This window comes from Rousettus aegyptiacus, unplaced genomic scaffold (genome assembly GCF_014176215.1).
Source record: "Rousettus aegyptiacus isolate mRouAeg1 unplaced genomic scaffold, mRouAeg1.p scaffold_m13_p_5, whole genome shotgun sequence".
Lineage (NCBI taxonomy): Eukaryota > Metazoa > Chordata > Mammalia > Chiroptera > Pteropodidae > Rousettus > Rousettus aegyptiacus.
Window position 1 is genome coordinate 49037466 of NW_023416308.1, and position 20981 is coordinate 49058446.

The following is a 20981-nucleotide window of genomic DNA, read 5'->3' on the forward strand; positions in this document are numbered from 1 at the left end:
AATCAATAGATTGTGAGTACTAAAGCAAGGTACACTAAGACTGATATATTGCTTCTGAAAAACAGATCATCTATCTATATTAAGAAAGGAAATTATGTGTGCCTTAAAAGTTCTTTGTTAAAAATTTCTCTTGGAATTGACATAATGTTGATAATTAGTTGAATTTAGGATAATTAATGGAGATTCATTACACCATTCTTTCTACTTTTAAAAGTATTTTTAAATTTCTGTAATAAGAAGATTTTTTCAGGCCCTCTTTAGAATTATGCTAATGACTTTAAAATCCAGGTATGTCTAATTCTGTACTAAGAAAACAAATATACATACAAAGTGGTTGAGAAATTTCTGCCCTGCCAAGGTGGGAAGCTCTGCCCTAACTGCTGAATAATCTCATTCTATATCATTCTACATGTGGAATATGCACAACTCAACACTCTCACCATCAGGAGCAAAACCAGACTGAGGTTAATCTAACTATATATAACTAAAAGAGAAGTGAAAGTGCAATTGAAATTAGTTCCAAGCCCCAGTTACTTCATTTGTTTTATATTTCATTGAAAATTAACACTTGAACATAATCCAGTTTAGTAGTAGTACAAATTTTGCAGATTCCAAAAATCTAGACCAGTGTTTTTCAAACTGTTTGTTGTGAAATCAGTTTTAATGGCCAAGCTTTTTTTTTAAATAACACAAAACAACCAAAAGAGTGCATCACAAATATTAACAATTATTTCATAAAACTTTTGTTTCAAATATGAGCAAATAAATACAGTGTATACTAAACCACAATATAAATATGTACAAAATTATTTCTTATTGTGGGTTATAATGAAGATCAAAGGACAGGCTAAGTTGACAAGATAATTGAAGCAAACAGCAGAAATTGGTAACTGCTTAGATAAAATGTGTTAGGGAAATAAAAGGCTGCTGAAGCAGTTTCTAGCTTGAGATGTTAAACAAATCATTATAATATCAGGTATCTTTTAATTAGGACTTACTCTGTACCAATTATTGTGCTAAATGCTTTACATACATTATCTCATTTAACCCACAAGAAAACCACCTTATGAGGAAGATATTTAACATATGAGGACACAAGCTTAGAGAAGCTACATAACTTACAAATGTTGTACGGTTACTTCATAAGGACCTAAGCTGCAATAAGAGACCAGGTATGTTAACTCCACAGCCAGCAAGTTTCCTTACTATATTGACAGAGCGAGTATATACTTAGTAATGGCTACATGCTCAGAACTGAATTAAGTGTTCTAAGGAGTAGAGAAGTATAAAACATGATTTTACAATTCAGTTGGGAACATATAATTATATATCTAAAAAATGTGTGCATATTTCATATACAACAGAGGTATATGAAAAGAAGTTTAAAATCACCAAAAAAGCAAAGAAGTAGAAATAAATCCAGCATTACTACACTATAAATTTTACAAGAACAGAGACTATTCTGTCCATAGCTATGTATTCATGGCCTCACAAGCAGCTGGTACTTGATAATAACACAACAAAGCAGTCTATAATATGCTACTAAATCAAGTGGTGGAAACAATAAGTACAGAGGAAATCAAATGAGGAAACTGATGAAAGCTAGAGAATTGGGGGCAACTTTACTGCACCATGGCTATAAGGATTCTGCAAGATTTTTATAGGCAGAAAAAGTTAATAATAGTAGTAAAGCATTAAGAAGAAAGGGAAAACATTACTCAGAAATGGATCCAAGAAAAAAATGAATGGAATGAAGTGTATCAATGAGGAAATATTTCTTATTGGACTAGAATGACTCTTGCAGGACAGTATTAAATTAAAAAATAGGTTAGGGCCAAATTATGAAGGGTTTTGAAAATCAGAGCCCAGATGAGCAAAGATAAACAGGCACATTGTTGATGAGAGTAACAATTACTACATTTCTGAAGATCAGTTTGGTGTAATGTAGCAATTTGTAAAATGTGCATACCCTTTGATTTGGCAATCTCATTTTCAGGAAATTCCATTCCAAGAGAATGCCACATGTGAGAAAGATGTATATACAAAGATGTCAAAAAAATATCACCATATAATGATGTTCCTGGAAGTATTATTTATAAGAAATAAACTGTAATAATAATGAATATTAAAACATCTGTCACTAGTGGATTGGTTACATATATTATAGTATACATATATGCATGATGAAATATATACAGGAATTTAAAACATTATAATACAGAAGGGTTTAGAGTAAAACTTTTGTTTAAAATGCTAAAGGAAAGATAGAGAAAGAAAATAAGGAAAGAAGAAGGGAGGAAATAAGTAGGGAGGGAAAAGTAAACAGGGATCAATCAAGCAAGTATGACAAAATGATCATTGCTAAATCGAGGGGCTAAGTATGGTGGGTTGGGTTCATTGTATTATTTTCTCCACTTTTGTAAATATTTGAAAACTTTCATAACAAAGATTTAAAAAAAAAAGAGAATAATTATGGTCTAGTTCCTTGTGTGTTAAAAAACCCTTTAGAAAACTATTTAATATAGGCAAAAAGAAGGGAGATTGCTCAATAGAGTTCTTTCCTTATTTCAAATGAGTCTTGCCTTAACAAGAGGGTCAATTCTCAGAGAGCAGAGACCATGTTATTCCTCTTTTGTATTCCTTCCCCATCATTTACTAAAGTACTACATACATAAAACCCTAAATATATTGTTATTTGAAAAATACATCTTGAATGGAAAGGATAGCGATAAACCATCTCTCTCACCTTGTATTCCCTTTCTGTCTCCTTTTGCTAGCTTCCGTGAAGAAAAAACCTTTTTGCCATATGCCATCAACTCCTGTATTTTGCCTGAGATGAGCACAACTTCTAAATCCATAGCAATCTCTCCCCAGAGGTCTGCAAGGTGAAACACTTTAACTATCAATATGCTTTATGTTTTACCTTCCTCTACAGCAAAACTCTTCAAAGATGATGCCTGCCATAAAACACAGCAGGCACTCAGTATTTGTTGAATGAATGAATGCATAGGTCTGTGAAGATGAAAGGTGGGATAGGCAAGCTAAGTTATATAGTAGAGCCTTCTTTCAGTGATATTCAGTATGAACAATTTATTCTACTTCATTGAAATTTAGTAAAAAGCAAAAAGAACAGTTATTCTCATAGTTATTTAATTCTGTGTTAAGTGATAATTTGCTTTGCCTCAGCTACAAAATAGAAGTTGAACTAAAAATTATCCTAAGTTTCTCCATTTTAAGGTTCTACTTTATCATTATCAGCTAGGTCTTTAATGATACAAAGGTATTTGTAAAGTCTTCAAGAATTAATTTATTCCATGTGTGGTAGGTTATTCTCAAAATTAATTTCTCGTGGCCTTTCATGCTTGGTTTAGATTATTTTTTTACCATTATAACTAGTGGTTCTTGTTTCATTTCTAAAATAGTTACACAAGTAATTCTTTACATAGAACAATGAGTCAGATCAATTCACCTTAACTTTTTTGGATACCACTCTTAATACTAAAATACTAAAGGTTATCAAGTATTTAAAGTTAATAATTTATGACCTGTGACCTAGTTCTAATTCAGTTTTATCAATGTTTTGTACAGACAGTAAAATAATTTTTATCTGTCTTAGGATCAGTAAGCAACTTTTTCCAAACCAGAGCCCCAACAGTAAAAGTGACCAGGCCAGGAACAGTGCTTAAATGTTTTCTATATAGTATTTCATTAAACTCTGATAACACAAGTAAAATAGGTATTACCCCATTTTATAGTTGGGAAGAATGCAAATGTTGACTAACTTGCCAAAGGGCACAGAGCTGGTAAAATGACAACAATGGAATTCAAATTCTGATCTGGTTCCATTGTGTACGCTCCTAACCACTATAACACACTGCCTCCCTATCAGTGCCCTAGTACTGTAAAGAAATGAAGGGTTGTCACCACCAATTCACACTGTATTCCATTACTCTGTTGTAGAAACAATTCATTTTATTCTAGTGTCACTCTAGTGTCACTTTACTTTAGTGAAGATAGAGACAAAGTCAGTCTTATTATTCCCAACTACCACAAGGCCTAACATAGGTGCATAATAAATACTAACTGAATGCCCTCAGGGAATACATGTGTTGGACTATCATCTAAAATACCAATAGCCATAGAAAAAAGCTGTGAGTTATTTTGGTTTTAACTTTTCTCTTTTCTCAATTTTTTTTTTTTTTTTTTTTTTTTTGCTATCGATAATGCCTCTTCAGCACATAGCTCTGAAGCCTCTTACCTCTTATCTGGTTTTACTAACATATTGCTGCTCTTCTGCTACAGGCCCATCTAATGATAATCAAGTTTATAAGAATTGTATGAATAACTGGATCTAAGTGGGTCTAAGTTGCTCTCCTCTAAGAAGAGTGGGCTTGATATTATTCTTAATAAAAGAAGAATAAGTGAGTACTGTCTTAATAAAATGCATGTATCATGCCAAAAGAATAGCATCATGCTTAATGGTGAAAATTTAAAAGCACTCCCATTAAAGACTGAAAGAGAGGATCCCCAATAATATTAACATTTTTCTAAAAGTAACCATTTAATTTTAGAGGGATTTAGTCCACTGAAGTAAATAGATGTTAGTATTAGAAAGGAAGAAGTAAGCATCATCTTTTGCAAATGATATAATCAAATGTTTGGAATATCCACGGGAATGAACTAAAACTCTTAAAAGGGATGAAAAAATTCAGTAAGCTGCTAAGCACTATATGAACATTACTTGATATGTACATTAGCCTTTATTAGGCCTGGCCTCATAACTGGGTGAAATTTGCTCTATTATACAGAATACATGTCCAGAAACTTGTTTTCCTGCATATACTGAAAAATAATCAGGTTTAGAAAATTAAGATTTACTCATACTAACTAAATTTGAAAGTAATTGATAAACCATAATAATTTGCTAATTTTCAGAGGAAAATATAAGTGCCAAAATATACAACTTTAATCTTAATTTCTGGTGTGCATTATTGTGTAGCCCCCTATGAACTTGATCTGTCACTGTCCTTCATTAATGAGAATAGCCTAATAGGTAAGCACAGACTTAAACTAGTATCAATAAAGCATTAAGGTACAGCATAGCAGGTTCTGATGGCTAACACCTCTAAGAGAAAATTTAGGACAGTAAGTTTTTAGTGTGGAAAGTGATTTCTTTCTTACTAGCTATTCAAATAATAATGATTATACTTTATTCATATTAAATTAGAACCCAGGACTTGATTTTTCATTTACTGTTCTTTCTATTACAACACACTCCATTTTAGCACATTTCTCTTTGTAAACAAAAATTATAACAAATATATAATAAATGTTATGTATGTAGTATAACGGCATTAGCTCAGTGAGGTATACAATATAGTAATACATCTGCATTAAGCCTTAAATTCCCAATGTCATAATTCTACAATTATGGTGCTTGATGTCTCCTCTGTACCGAATTTTGCTGTACACATTAAATCGTGGTCACTAATATTTATCTATGTTGTTAAAAATTAACAGAGGGACAACCTTTGAAGGAAAAGATGGTAACAGTCCTACGGGAGGGAACGATAGGTTTCTGAATTGCTATTAATTCTTTTTCTGGTGATTTCACAGGCATGTTCGCTTTGTGATAATTCACTTACTATATACTTGAGATTTTTGTGTCCTTTTCAGTATATATGTCATACTTTAATCAAAACAGTTGATTTTAAAAAATGAACAGAAAATCAAAACAAAATAGAAACAAACTACACAAACAGACCTCTTACATCCCCATAAAGTACAATTTTTTTGGAAGCATGCTATATTGCACTTAAGGTCTTTGTTGAAAAATAATGAAACAAAAACTTATCTTTAAACTCTAGAATCATTCAGCTCGTGAGATAACACTATTTGGTAACTGCGGAAGAGCAAATTCACATTTTCTATTTCAAGTTTTTTTCGTGTTTTTGTGTATCTGTGTTACAGTAGAGAGATTTAACTGTTCTGTACAAGTTGTCATGTGTATTTGTTTATCTCTACCTTTCTCATTATCTTTTTCTTGCTCTGTCTCATTCTTAGTTGGACCTCTATAGTTGAATTTCCCTAAGTTTACTATGGATACGCTATAATTAAGCTGTATAAATACAGTAGAAGAATAGAAAAATAATTCTATCTTACAAAATTGTAATATCTCCACTTAGATGATACGAGCGCATCAATCAACTCATAATTCTCAAATCCCTCTAACTAAACTCACTTTTCTCCCTAACTACTAGGATTTATTCTTATACTTGATTTTTGTAGTAGCATAATTCTCCCAAGCCAAAACCTCAGAAACATTATTGACTCAATTCTCTCCAATATCTAGTCCCATTCATATGATAGAATGTTCCACCGATGGAATTCTTTCTTTCCACTCTTGTCTTTTCCATCTCCATTGCTAAAATCCTACTTGGTACTCCAAATACCCAGCTTAAGTTACTGCAAAAAAATTCCTACTTCCTATTCCCAGCTCTCTGCCACTCTAATTAAACTTCTGTACTGTCACTAGATTAATCTTCCTGAGGAATAACTTTAAGCATGGCATACTTGTTTAACGAAACATTTAATGGCTTTCCCTGACTTCTGAATGAAGCCGAAGCTTGGCTTTAAATTTCTATAGAGAACTTCTACAAACAACTAAATTAGGCCCCTCTTCTGGCTAATATCAAAGTTATTTTAACCTTTAAAATAGGAAATATACTGCACATTATGAAAAGCAACACAAAACAAAAACAAGAGAAAAAAGATCCAACTCAATTTGATTCCTAAACAAAGAATAAACATGACTACCATTCAAAACGGAAAATACTCAAAAAAAAGTTAGAAAAAAAATCATAATTGATAAATGTCTGGTTGCAGGCAAACTGGAATGTTACTTCTTTGAATGTAAATTTAAATCTAGTTTCTAGGCTCCAAAAACTGAAAGGAAATGGAAGACATATTATTCCTATATTTTCCTTACTAAGACACAGTAAGGTCACTCTCCATATAAAAGAAAATACCCAGGAGAGATATTATAGCATGGTTACTACTTCTGGAGTTTTTTTTTGTTTTTTTTTTTAATAAGGAACTTACAAAATAAATAAAACAATACAAAAGACTAATATTCTCTTATCAAATAATATTTTATCTCATGACAAGATAAAGTTTGAAAACATCCTCCAGTGAGAAGAAATCTGCCCTAGTATAGTCGGTACTAGGTCAGTAATCACTAATTCAGTGTTTGCAGCCACTTTGTAGAACTTAATCACCAACATACTGAGAATCAACTATCTTGAGGGAGCATATTTTACTTGTCATAGCAAAGTACATTAAATATAGTAAAATCTAGAGCAGGGTTGGCAAATAGACTTTATCTTGCACACCAGCTCTGAAAAACAATGAGTTTTGAATAAGGCGTCTATTAAAGCGGTGCTTTTGCTCACTGGGAAAGAGTAATATAAACAACTAGTAATTTTGGTCAGAGACGTGTGAAAGGATAAATAATGTTGCTTCCATTATGTATTTAACATCCCTGGGGTGCTGTACTTCAAATAATCCCACAGAATATACAATTACAACATTACTTACTGCTTCCACAGAGTTACATTCTCGTCTTGTTTCTAAATAACGTAGTGCTCGTTTTTCTTCTTCTTTTAATTTAGCATCTGCCTGTCCAGAAGGAAAATAGCAATCATTTTAAGAATATCAAGAGAATAGCTCAAATTATCACATATACTAAATTCTGACTTACATATTTCATATAATTCTGTACACCATTTTGTTGTAAATACGAGGGTGCCTGTGTTCTATAAAATCTCTCTGTCGAATCCAAGTATGCCTTCTCAAAATTGTCCCTATAAATTTGAAGCTTATCTTCAGGATTAGAACAAAGGTTAACTGAAAAACAGAAAATAAAATTTTACTCTAATTATGATTCAAATCAGTATTTTGAGTACACTAAATGAAATAACAAATATTGAGGGAGTCATTATGTGACAATGCTTACAAGAACATAAAAACATTAAAACAAAATCTCTATAAAAAACTTTAAAAGAATAACACAAAGCAGTAAAGTGACAAAACAGTATAGATAACATGAACTATTTTATTTCTTATTCTTGAATAGAAAAGACACTGACTTTTAACTTAATCAAGAAACCATTCACAGGGGAGATGGGATTTGAAAATGAGTCTTAAGGAATAATCTATGACTTACATAGATTGATAAAGTAAGTAAATATTCAGAAATAGAAAAGCACAAGGCTAAGACAAAGTATAATGACTAGGCTGTCTGAGTGGATAATAAAGTTAATAGAAGATAAGGTAGGATGGTAAATTAGGAATGGTTGTGGAGAGCCTCCAATCCCAGGCTAAGTAATCTGAATTTAGAATGGCGTACCACTAAATGGGTAAAAAAAGTACTAACAAAATAGTACCTAAAAATTAATCTGTGAACAGCAGATGGGTAAAATGATAGCAAGATGATCACTACAAGAAGTTTGTTTTGAAATTCCAGAAAAAGAGTTTAAAGAAGTTTAAACTGGTGGCAGATGAAATAAAAAAGGAAAAACTTTCAGGTACATGGCTAATGAAAATTTTAGCCTTGATACTTGACTATGAGGGCAACAGAAAAAGCAAGTCAAAGATAACTAAAGGTTTGTTAATATAAAAAAATTCTTGTTGACAACTATTTTCCATATTCAGTAAAGACAAGTGTCAGCAACACAGTTAATTACACTAAAAAATTATAACAGGGAGGCACAGGTACTATAAAGCACTATGAGAGAACCTACCCTAGTCTGGAAATTAGGAAAGGCCTCCATGAAGAAACAGAGGATGAGGATGAGTTAGAAGATAAAGAAGGAAAAAGAATAATATTCTAGTTAGAGGAAATGACATATGTGATTGAAAGAACAGATGAGAATGTCATTGTCAGAAACATAAGTCTGGACACAGGAATGTACACACTGAATTAACTTTCATCCTAAAAATATATGTACAAAACCAGTTACCTTTGCTATAGATTCAAATCTACATTTCTCTAATTTAAATTGCTAAAAAGATTCACCAGCCAAGAAATGAGATGGAGAAAATAAATTAACCACACAAACATGAATTTGTGTAGGCTTCTTTAAAAAGCAGAGTATCTTTTGTATACTCTTAAAAGCATCTGGCACTAAAAGTAGATGTGACTATATGCTACTAAACATAACTCTGATAGTATTACTCTTTAAATTGTCTTAGAATTTTCATGAAAAAAAAAATTATAAAAGTTCAGAACATACCATAGGATTCTCTTACTCCGATGACCAACTGAGAATCAAAAGCTTCTCCTAATCTTTCAGCATGTACCAGTTTCATTGCACTGTCTTGAAGTCTATTTTTTATATTTGAAAAGATTGACTCATTCCATGTATCAAGCATTAGCTAGGGAAAAAAAATATGCAATCATTTCAATTATGAATATACGAGGTACCACATATACACCAAAAAATGTTAAGTACAAACACTAAAAAAGGAAATTAAATTCTTAGGCCTACATTCACTTAAATACTTCGCGAGGCAGTATATTTAAATATGGTAAATAATGGTAAAGAACACATTTCAGAATCAAATATAACTAGATTTGAATTCCAGTTTTCTTATTTACTTGCTTCCCTATTTGTAAAATGGCGAAAACAACAGTACAAATTTCAAGTGGCTACTGAAAAATTAAATATGGTATTACATGGAAAATGTTACTTCCTCTATAGTTCCAAGGCTGAATTTCAGAAATAGTGGTGTGTGTCTGGAATGTTCACACCCATGAACATTTTTGTGAAGACATAATAAATGAGAAAAGAACCAACTGAAAATGTTTCATACTGGACCTTAAAATAAAATCCATCTTACAGATATTCCACTTAAATGATAAAAACGATATATACATATTCCCGAGTAATTTTGTCAAATATAATAAACATATTAATAACAGCAGCCAGGAGCATCAATAACAAGAATCAGTTACATAACGTTCAATATGTACCTACACTTCTCTAAGTACTTTCCACATATAACTCATCTTTAGTATTCATAACCTAGATACAGATACACTATCATTTCCACAGTTCATAAGTGGCACACTAGAACTTGAATCCAGCAACTGTGGTCCTAGAATCTATACCTTAAGTCATTAAGCGCTGCTGACTACCACAATCAAAAGGAAATGGTAAAAATTTAAAGAATAACAGAAAAACAAGAGAGGACAAAATTATGGAACTGCAAATTAAAAAGCATCTAGAAGTTTCTCAGGGAGGAGGGAGTAATTTCTCATATTGCAGTTATTTCTACCAATGAAGAACCACTGGGTATCTAAATTTACAGTAACCCTGTCAGCATTAGCATGAATTTTAAGGCTGGGGCAATAATGCCCAGGCCACTATTTGAATGCCTGAGTTTGTTGCTAAAACCATCACAGCAAGAGTAAGTTGTTTAAAATTCAAATGGCATGTTTTACTTTTCAGATCTGTGGTTCCATCTGATTCTTGCAAGTAGAAAAACAAAATAATTAAGGACAGACAACTTATTACTGATTGAAGAGTTGAAAGTGAAACCTGAGCTTTTTCAGACCTGAGTTTCTTCCATTAATTCATAAGTTGTTACTGGGTACAGAGTTTTTAACTAGAGACTATGCAAAATATGAAAATAACAACAGTATATACAGAGTTTATAATAGAATCAACTAAAAAGATGAAAAGATTAAGTAGTTTAACCATGATTAAACATAGAGATACCAGAAGATAACCTAATAAGAGATTTTTGAAACAGAATAAAAGTAACTTAATTTATAGGAAGGTAAAAGTATAAGAAAGACTAAAGTAGCAAAATATTGAAGATAAAACTAGGAAAAGGAGAAAATGAAAAGAAAAAGTGAAGACACAGATCTATAGTTTAAGACCACATAAAAAGATGAAAGAGAATTGAAGCTAAAACTGGATGAAAGTACTCAATAAAACCCAGCAAGAGCTGAAAAAGAATTTATATGTGAAATAAAAAAATCCATTAAAAATTTAAATTACTTTCAAAAGTCTTAAAATTGCCCTCCTCCGAAGAATATTAGGGAAAAAATGAGAAAACCGACTTACCTTTCGAACAATACTGTCTTCTACATTTGACTTTTTATTGCTGCCCTGTTTACCCATTAAAGTAATCTCTAGTTGACAAAAAGGCTTCGGTAAAATATCACACTGTGTGAAGAATTTTCGCCATTCAACAATATATGCTTTCAGCAAAGCTGTATCATCTTGGTGGCTCAGTACTCGCTGAAAAAAATAAAAAAGAAATGTACCCGTTTTAAATAATGGTGCTTTAAAAGAATACTAGAACATATTCATGCTATAAATTTAAAATATTTTATTTACTGTACAAACTATATTATACCCAAAGGAAATTACAACAGATTCACACAGATTTAGTGTAGTGATCATTTCAAAACATATACATATCATTATGTTGTATACCTGAAAACTAAAAAAAATGTTAATTATATCTCAATTTTTAAAATACCCTATATCTGTTAGCTATCACCTTCTTATCTTCTCCTCTGTCTCCCTCCTAAGTACTAGTTTACTTTCTGTGTCTAAATATTTGCCTGTTGTAGCATGCACCCTATTTTACTCCTTTTTATGGCTGAATACTATTCCATTTTACAGCTTTACCATATTTTGTTTATCTGTTTGTCCACTGACAAACATCTGGGTTGTTTTCACCTTTTGGCTATCATGCATAAGGTTGTTATAAATATTTGTATACAACAAATGTTTGCAAAAACTTGCACACACCAAGAATAAAAGACAGAGGACTCAAACAAATAAATCGGAAATGAAAGGGAGACATTACAACTGAGACCACGGATAGGCAAAGGATCACAAGAGTCTACTATAAACACACACCAACAAATTTGACAACCTATAAGAAATACACAAATTTCTAGAAATATGCAATCTGCCAAGCTTGCATCATAGAGATAGAAAACTGAAAAGGCCAATAACTACTAAGGAAACTGAACTAGTAATTAAAGACTTCAACAAACAAAATCAAAGTCCAGGAACAGATGGCTTCACCAGTAAATTTAATCAAGCATTAAAAGAAGAATTATATACACATCCTTTTCAAACTCTTGCAAAATTACAAAAAGAGGAAACATTTTCAAATTAATTTTACAAGGTCAGCATTACTTGTGTCTACAACCAGAAAAGGCACCACAAGAAAATTATAGGCCAATATCTCTGATAAATGTAGATAAAATCCTGAACAAAATACTAACAAACCAAATTCTACAGCACATTAAAAGGATCATACACCATAATCAAGTGGGATTTATTCCAATGAAGTATGAATGGTTCAACATTGGCAAATTAATGTGATACACCACATTAACAAATGAAGGATTAAAACTAAAAGATCATCTTGATAGATGCTGAAAAGGCATCTGATAAAACGCTTCATCCTTATACAACAAAAACTTTTAACAAAGTGGGTATAGCAGGAATGTACCTCAACATAATAAAGGCCATATGTGACAAGTCCACAGCTAACATATTCAACAATGAAAAGCTAAATGCCTTTCCTTTGAGGTCAGGAACAAGACAAGGATGCCCATTCTCACCACTTCTATTTAACATAATAGTGGAAGTCCCAGGAAAGCAATGAGGCAAAAAGAAATAAAAGGTATCCAAATAGGATAGAAAGATTTTGTAAAACTGTCACTATTTGCAGGTGACATTAAATTATATATAGAAAACCCTAAAGACTCCACAAAAAATCGTAAGAAGAAACAAATTCAGTAAAGGTGCAGGATACAAAATCAAAATACAAAAATCTGTTGTGTTTCTATACGCTTATAACAAACTATCAGAAAGAGAAACTAAGAACACAATCCCATTTAAAACTGAAGCAAAAAGAATAAAATATACAGGAATAAATTTAACCAAAGAGGTGAAAGACCTACCTTGAAAACCTATGACACTGATGAAGTCAAGAAGACACAAAAATGAAATAATATTCTGTGCTCATGAACTGGAAAAATATTGTTAAAATGTCCATATACCCCAAGGCAATCTACAGATTTAATGCAATCTCTATCAAAACTAATGGCATTTTTCACAGAAATACGAACAAATAATCCTAAAATTTGTATGGACCCACAACAGCCAAATCTTAAGAACAAAATTGGAGGTATCATGCTTCCTGATTTCCAACTATTACACAGCTACAGAAATCAAAAGAGTGTGGCATTGACATAAAAACAGATGTGGATCAATGTAACAGAATAGTTGGTCAATTTATGACCCCCCAAAAAAGCCAAGAATATACAATAAGGACAGTCTCTTCAATAAACGGTGTTAGGAAAACTGGACAGCCACATGCAAAAGAAACTCAACCACTATCTTACACGATACACAAAAATTAACTCAAAATGGATTAAAGACAAATTTTAAACCCGAAACAGTAAAAATCCTCGAAGAAAATATATACAGTAAACTCTTTGACATTAAATGTTGGCAGTGATTTTTTGGGTTTGACACTAAAAGCAAAAATAAACAAGTAGGACTACATCAAACTAAAAAGTTTTCTGTACATCGAAAGAAAGCATCAACGAAAGAGAAAGACAACCTACTGAACAGGAGAAAATATATGCAAATCATATCTGATAAAAGGTTAATATCCAAAAGATACAAAGAATGTATACAACTCAATAGTCAAAAAAAAAAAATCCATACAGATGAGCAAAAGGCATATGAAAAGATACTCAATATCACTAATCAAATGAAATGCAAATGAAAACCACAATGAGATGTCATCTCGCACTTGGCAGAACGGCTATTACCAAAAAGACAAGAAATAACAAATACTGAAGATGTGGAGAAAAGGGAATTTTTGTGCACTGTAATTGGGAATGTAAACTGGTAAACCACTATGGAAAACAGTATGAAGTTTCCTCAAAAAAAGAAAAATAGAACTACCATATGATCCAGCAATTCTACTTCTAGGTATCTATTCAAAGAAGACAAAAACACTACTTCGAAAAAATATACAGGTGGCACTCGTATTTGTGGTTTCTGCATCTGCAGTTAGTTGAATCTACAGATGCAGCCCACAGATACAAAGAGCTGACTAAGGGACTTGAGAATCCATGGATTTTGTTAACTGCAATGATGGAGTGGTAGATTCCTAGAACCAACTCCGAACAGATAACAAGGGATGACTATTTGCACTGTCATGTTCACTACAGCATTATTTGCAATAGCCAAGATACAGAAGCAACCTAAATGTCTATCAATGGATGATGAATGGATAAAAAAAAAAAAATGTGGTATATATATACAATGGAATATTTTTCAGCCATAAAAAATTTCTTGGCATTTGGAACAATGTGGATGAAACTTGAGAGCATTATACTAAGTGGAATAAGTCAGGCAGAGAAAGGCAAACACTGTATGATCTCACATGTAGAATCTAAAAAACTAACAACAAAACACAAAATAAGCTTATAGATACAGAGAAAGGATTGGTGGTTGCCGGACCATACAGGGGCGCAAAATGGAGGAAGGGGTCAAAAGGTACAAACTTCCAGTTATAAAATAAATAAGTCACGGGAATGTAACATACAGCATGGTAGTTATAGTTAATAATACTGGATTGCATATTTGAAAGTTGCTAGAACATTAATTCTTAAAAAGTTCTCATCACAAGAAAAAAAATTTTGTAGCTATGTGATGAATGTTAACTAGACTTATTGTGACCATTTTGCAATAATACAAATATTGAATCATTATGTTATACACCTTAAACTATGTCAATTACACCTCAAAAAAAAAATCCAAGAAAAAACAAACTTGTACACAAATGTTTATAGTAGCACTATTTGAAATAGACAAAAAGAAGTAACAACCCAAATCTCCATCAATGAATAAAAAAAATGTGGCATAGCCATGAAACTGGAATATTATTCAGCCATGAAAAGGAAATACTGATAAAAACTACAACACAGATGACCCTTGAAAACATTATCATAAGAGAAAGAAGCTAGTGATAAAAGGCCACATATTGTACAATTCCATTTACTGGAAGTGTCCAGAACGAACGAATCTATATGGCCAGAAAGTAGATTAGTGGTTGTGGTAATGGGAGAATAACTGCTAATGGGTACAGAGTTACTATTTGAGGCAATGAAAATGTTCTAGAATTAGTGGGTAATGGTTGCACTTCATGAATATACCAAAACCCACCAAACTATATATTTTAAGAGGGTGAATATTCTGGAATATTAATTATATCTAATTTTTTAAAAATATGGTGGAGCCTGTTTCTCCACCACTGCAGTTTGGGCTGGTCCTGTGACTTGTTTTGACCAACAGAATGCAGCATATGTGATACTGTGAGATTTCTGAGACAATGCCAAAAAGGTAGGGGACCACTGTTGTAGACCCACTATCATCTCAAAGGCTGGGTTCCTTGAGAATGAGAAGCCACATAAGGGGAGAGAGGTCCAGATGGAAGCCAGCAGCAAACACCAAGTATGTGAGAAAAGCTCTCATGGGCCACCTAGTCCTTGTATTTCACTGCTGCCACATTAGTAAGCTTAGGAGAAATCATGTAAGCCTATCCCAAATTACTAATCCACAGAATTATGAGCAAGTAAAAGTAATGTTAATCTAAAAAAAATTTTAAATATCCTAATAACTTCCCAAGCATAGTAAATTTTTACTTCCTTTTTTTAGTTATTTTAAATAATGCTATAATAAACATTTTAATGCATATTATCCTTCCTGTTTGGGAGATTTGGCCCTTTCTAACAAGAAAAGCTCAATTAGTCTAGTAATTGACTAGTAAAAAACTCACAAAGCTAGATTTTCTTAAATATTTAAAAATCTTTTAAAATCATCCACCTGTGTCTGGCACTGCTATTCCTATAATTTAACTGCTCTAATTAGTGGTATTAAATCCCACCCTCAGGTTCTTACTGAGGTCTACATTCCAAACGTTACTGGGTCATGTTACAGTGAAACCCTTAACATATTTTGTTTTCTATTGTGAAGTATATTTTTTACTGTTTGTTAACAATACTTAAGATGATTCTTTATGAGCTCATTTCCAGAAACTGAAGAAAAAACCTCTACCAATTTGAAATACATAATTTATCTTCACCAAAAGTCATGAACAGGTAAGCTGATACACTTTCCACTGCAAGTGGAAACTGCACTCCTAAATCAGGTTTGTAAAAATACAGTTTTGATTAAATTTTGACACTGAAACATTTAATTTTTCTAAATAAATCTGAAAATTGATTTGTTTTCTTTAAAATGTAATTTCCTCTAAATTGATATTTTTTTGAAATTATTAAAATGGTAGAATTAATGGTGTTAGCAATAAAGCCTTTTATTTCATAACTATAATACCCAATATAAAATTATTCTTATTTCATCATGGTAGTGGCCAAACACTAGCAGAATTAAACATATACCGATCATATACTGATTTTCAGCATCTTCCTTTAAGTCATATATAGAGAAAACTTATTTTCAATTTCCAACTGCTAAACTACTATTAGTTTTTAACAAGATTTCTAACAGACAACTTTTACTAATGTATAAAACACTGAGATAAAATTTCAACTAAGGAATAAGAAATTCTAGCTATCTAGTATTCAAACTTCATTCTTTAGAAAGGAAAATAATCTTATGTTCTTCGGCTCTTCTTCAAAGTGGTAAGGTATGCATTAGTGGTGTCAGAATTTATTTGAAATTATACTTTATCTCTGCATATGCCAAAAAATAACAGTGGTAGGGAGGTCAAAAGAACATATAAAATCTTAATTTTTTTATGCCATCTTTTAATTGAGGATAATAACGTGCTCTCTTGAAAGAAACATCAGTGGGGGGACAACAAACAACAATCATTTCATTAAAAAAAATTTGTTTAACAAATATATCAAAAGACAATGTGACATTTAAAATTACTTCAAGAAGTCTTACATTCAAAATAAGAAAACATAATATTCTTTGAGTAAAGTCTTAAAATAATATAAAGATGCAGAACTTACTGCCTGTGCTTGCTTAATGAATTCAAGAATATCTTCTTTTAAAGCCTGATGAATTTTTGCTGGGCCTTTATCATCCCAAAGACAAACTGCATGCACATCCCTGTAAAAATAAAGCAGGTAAATAAACATTCACACTGGAACAAGAACAAAAACAAAACTTGTGTTAAGTTCTAATTTAAAACAGTTTCCATGAACCATGCTACTAGACCAAGCTAAGGGTGCCAGAATCCATTCATATGAACCAAGCAGTCTTTCTATGTCACAGATAGATTTGTTTCTATTTTAATTTCTTTATTATTGTTTACTTTACATCTCTGCTACTTATTGCATAAAATATTTTGTTATAAAAGTATACTATCTCCAATCCCACCCCCAAAATGAACTATTAATATTTTCTTGTGTAAAGTGTAAATCCTTTTAATTCTTTAACACAATAAACTGTTGTTTTTTAAAAATTTAGTAATTTAAATCCTGTTAGAGAATCTTCTAGATTCCCCCTTGCCATTCCACCCCCCACCCTGTACATTCATTACTTTTACATGTCAATTACAACTGTCTCCTATATTTAAAAAAACAACAAAAGTTCTCATAGACTGGTATACAAAAGCCCTGAACTTACAAAACTAATATATTTTACTCAAAAGTCATTTATTATAGAAATATATTTAATTATAATAATAAATGTTCACAGTTAATTTCTTAATTACCAAGTTGTAGAACAGGGAAACATAACTAAAGGAGAGTCTTATATTGAGGATTCTTTTGTCCAAAAAATGTCCCACAGTGACTCATTCAGTACCCTATATGACCCCTGCTATAAAATAAAAGTCAAAGAAACCTAAAAAAAATCTTCAAATTTATAATATAACAATGGCCAAATGGCTTGATTTATATTCAGATTCTTAGGTACATCATTATAACCCAAAGTTTTGTCTGGATATTAATTTGAACTTGCTTCTGTCATTTGTTAAATTCAGCTTAATAGTGGTATCAGATCCAGTGCCTAGGATGCAGTAAGCACACAAATATTTGTTAAATAACAATATAATAGGTAACATCGGTTTACTATGTGCCAAATTCTATTCTAAGCTGTTTTAACTCATTTAACTTTCACAGCAACTCTGAAGGAGTACTATTTTTATTTCTGTGTGGAAACTGAGGCAAAAAAAGATTAAATAATATTCCCAAGATTACAGAGCTAGTAAATGGTGGAACAAGGCAATTCGGCTCCAGAGCCCACACTAAACCATTCCCCAAAATTTATTCCTGCACTTCTTCAATCCACCCACCAAACAGTAGCCAAAGTGATCGCCATAAAACTCAAAAATCATATCATATTGCTTCTAAATTTAAAATCTTCCAATGGTTTTCCATTGCTCTTTGAATAAAGTACCAAATAATTGTTAACTGACTCCTCTAATACCTCTGCAATCTCACCTCATAATTAAAGGAATCTAAAGTCTGAAAGAAGAAACTGATATAAAAATAAACTGATTATAATTCATTGCAGATGTTTACAACTACTACTATGAATATAAACACAAGACGGTTTGGGAATCCGAGAAGGTAAGGGTAGAAATGAGAGAGGCAAACAGGAAAAGGGAAGGCTCCGTGAAAGAGCTGATTCCAGAGCTTAATCTCAAAGAACAAATAGGAGTTTACCAGGCAAAGGTGTAAGAAGTTGGAAAAAGATATTTTATGAAGAAGTAACAATATGAGTAAAGAACTAGGGACCACTAGGTGTTTGCAGTGAACTGTACACAAATCTATACAATTGGCATGTGAAGTGGGAAGTGATAAGCAAAAAATTGGGCAAACTAACCCTTTATCCTCTATTTTTAATCACAGTCCTACTCTATATATCACCTAAATGTCTCTCCAATTTGGACATTTCCTACCATCACCACTACCATAATCAAAATCACCATCATCTCTTAGTTTATTATAACAAAAACTAACATGAACTGACTGCTTACTATGTTGCCATGCACTTTACATATCTTGACTCATGTCTTAAGTTTAGATTTTCCCCAGAAGCGGATGGGATTAGAAGTACAAGAGATTTATTGAGAGAAATGTCCCTCAAAAGAACTATCTTAGTATCCCTGCCATACTCGAACTACTGCTGGGTACATGTTGGAAGGGCTCAAATATGACTTGTGTCTCCTAAGACAAGACAGACTGGATGTGGGGATGGGAAGTTCCAAAACAATCTTACCAAAGAAGGAAACTTGATATTGGTTTATTAGTACATCTTCTCTAGCTCCCTTTTCTCAACCTCCAGATATTCCCATGTGGTGTTATATCAGGGAAGAATGTCCTCAATACACTCTTTCTTATTCAAAACAATAGTACTCACATAATAAAACAAGTCAAGTCTCCTGGGCATTTTCATACACATTTTGAGAAATGTATTATAAGATACTTGAAGACTGTATTATAGTGCCCTTAAAGCCCTCTATGTTTCACTCCCCAATCTTACCCTCTTCCATTCCACTCTAGATGTAACCAAGCCTGAATTTTTTTTTCTTCAAGTTTTACAATATACTATGAAGATTTCTGAATTTTAGAAAAATTTTACCGAACAGTAATTTTTTCAAATGATTTTTTTCCTCAACATTGCTTCTGACATTTACCCATTTATATGTGGTCCAGTTCATGTACTTTAACTATGTATGTAGGTCTAGTTCACATACTTTATCTGTTATACCAAATGGCACTTCAACATAAAAGGGAAGGAGTAATAGTGAGCAACAAATATATGAAATTAAGTCTGCAGAAGTAAGAATACAATCTATTGGAATAGTGTATTTTCCTTACATGCTGTAAGGAAAATTCTTTTTAAATACCTAACTATATTAGAAAAATCAGAGAACTGGGGAGCAGGAGAATGACAAAGCAAAAGCTTTTCAAAGATTTCAAAGGGACAGAAAGGAGGGATGGGAGATGGCAAGAGCTAAGTATTCCAAAGGTTTCAACTTCTCTGGGAAGAATGGAAGTAAAAGGCAAATAGTGTGTAAAAAACAGATTTTTGCTTTTAATTAATAGCAATACCATAATGCCTTTCTTTGACTGTGAGAAACCACCAATGAAAATGAACTTTCAAATTAACAAATATAAGTAAAAGGAAAAATAAGGAAAAAATAGTGTCTAATAAGTGATAAATTTATAAAAGCAGTAAAAACAAGAAAATCAGTTATAACATTAAACCTTAGCTGAATAAATTATTCCATTAGAAGACAGTATGGCTTTCAAAAGGACAAATACTATGATTCCATTTACATGGGGTACCTAGAATAGGCAAATTTATAGACAAAAAGTAGAATGGAAGATACCAGGGGATGGGGGAAGGGGGTGAGGGGTATTACTGTTAAATAGGCATAGAGCTGTTTGGGATAACTAAGTTCTGAAAATGGATAATGCTGATGTTTACACAACACTATGAATGTACTCAATTGCCGCCGAATCATATACTTTAAAATAGCTAAAATGGTAATCTTTGTGTAACGTACATTTTACAAAAAAATGTTTTCAAAACTAGTGTCTCTTAAAAGATACTAGGGAAACACAAACCAAAAGAAAGCAAGGTAGGTACATTAATGTTATTCAAAGAGGAATTTATTATTAAAAGAACTAGAGAGAAGGAATATCACATAATGATAAAAAGCATTATTTATGAAGATATGTCCATCTATTTACACCAGAAAATATATATATCAAAATGCAGAACAAAAATAATTAGATATGTAAGAACTTGATACATACAAATGCATTGGAATACCTTAAACACCCTTACATTAGTTAGGATGCACTCAGCTAAAAATAGCATTAAACTCAATTACCGGAGGCTTATATCATTAGGTTCTTTTTCTTATATAAAAGAAGTCTA

General features: G+C 32.0%; 1 protein-coding gene across 3 annotated transcripts in view; it reads right to left on the minus strand.

The window, feature by feature from the left end:
- CUL5 (cullin 5) overlaps positions 1-20981 on the minus strand; it is a 74356-nt gene that overhangs the window by 26314 nt on the left and 27061 nt on the right. For all 3 annotated transcript variants that reach the window (XM_016160567.2, XM_016160568.2, XM_016160569.2), the window contains 5 exons: positions 17093-17192; positions 11133-11309; positions 9294-9435; positions 7760-7905; positions 7597-7677 (listed from right to left, as the gene is read on the minus strand). In XM_016160567.2, coding sequence (XP_016016053.1) covers positions 7597-7677; positions 7760-7905; positions 9294-9435; positions 11133-11309; positions 17093-17192 — 646 coding nt within the window. The remainder of the gene's footprint in view (positions 1-7596; positions 7678-7759; positions 7906-9293; positions 9436-11132; positions 11310-17092; positions 17193-20981) is intronic.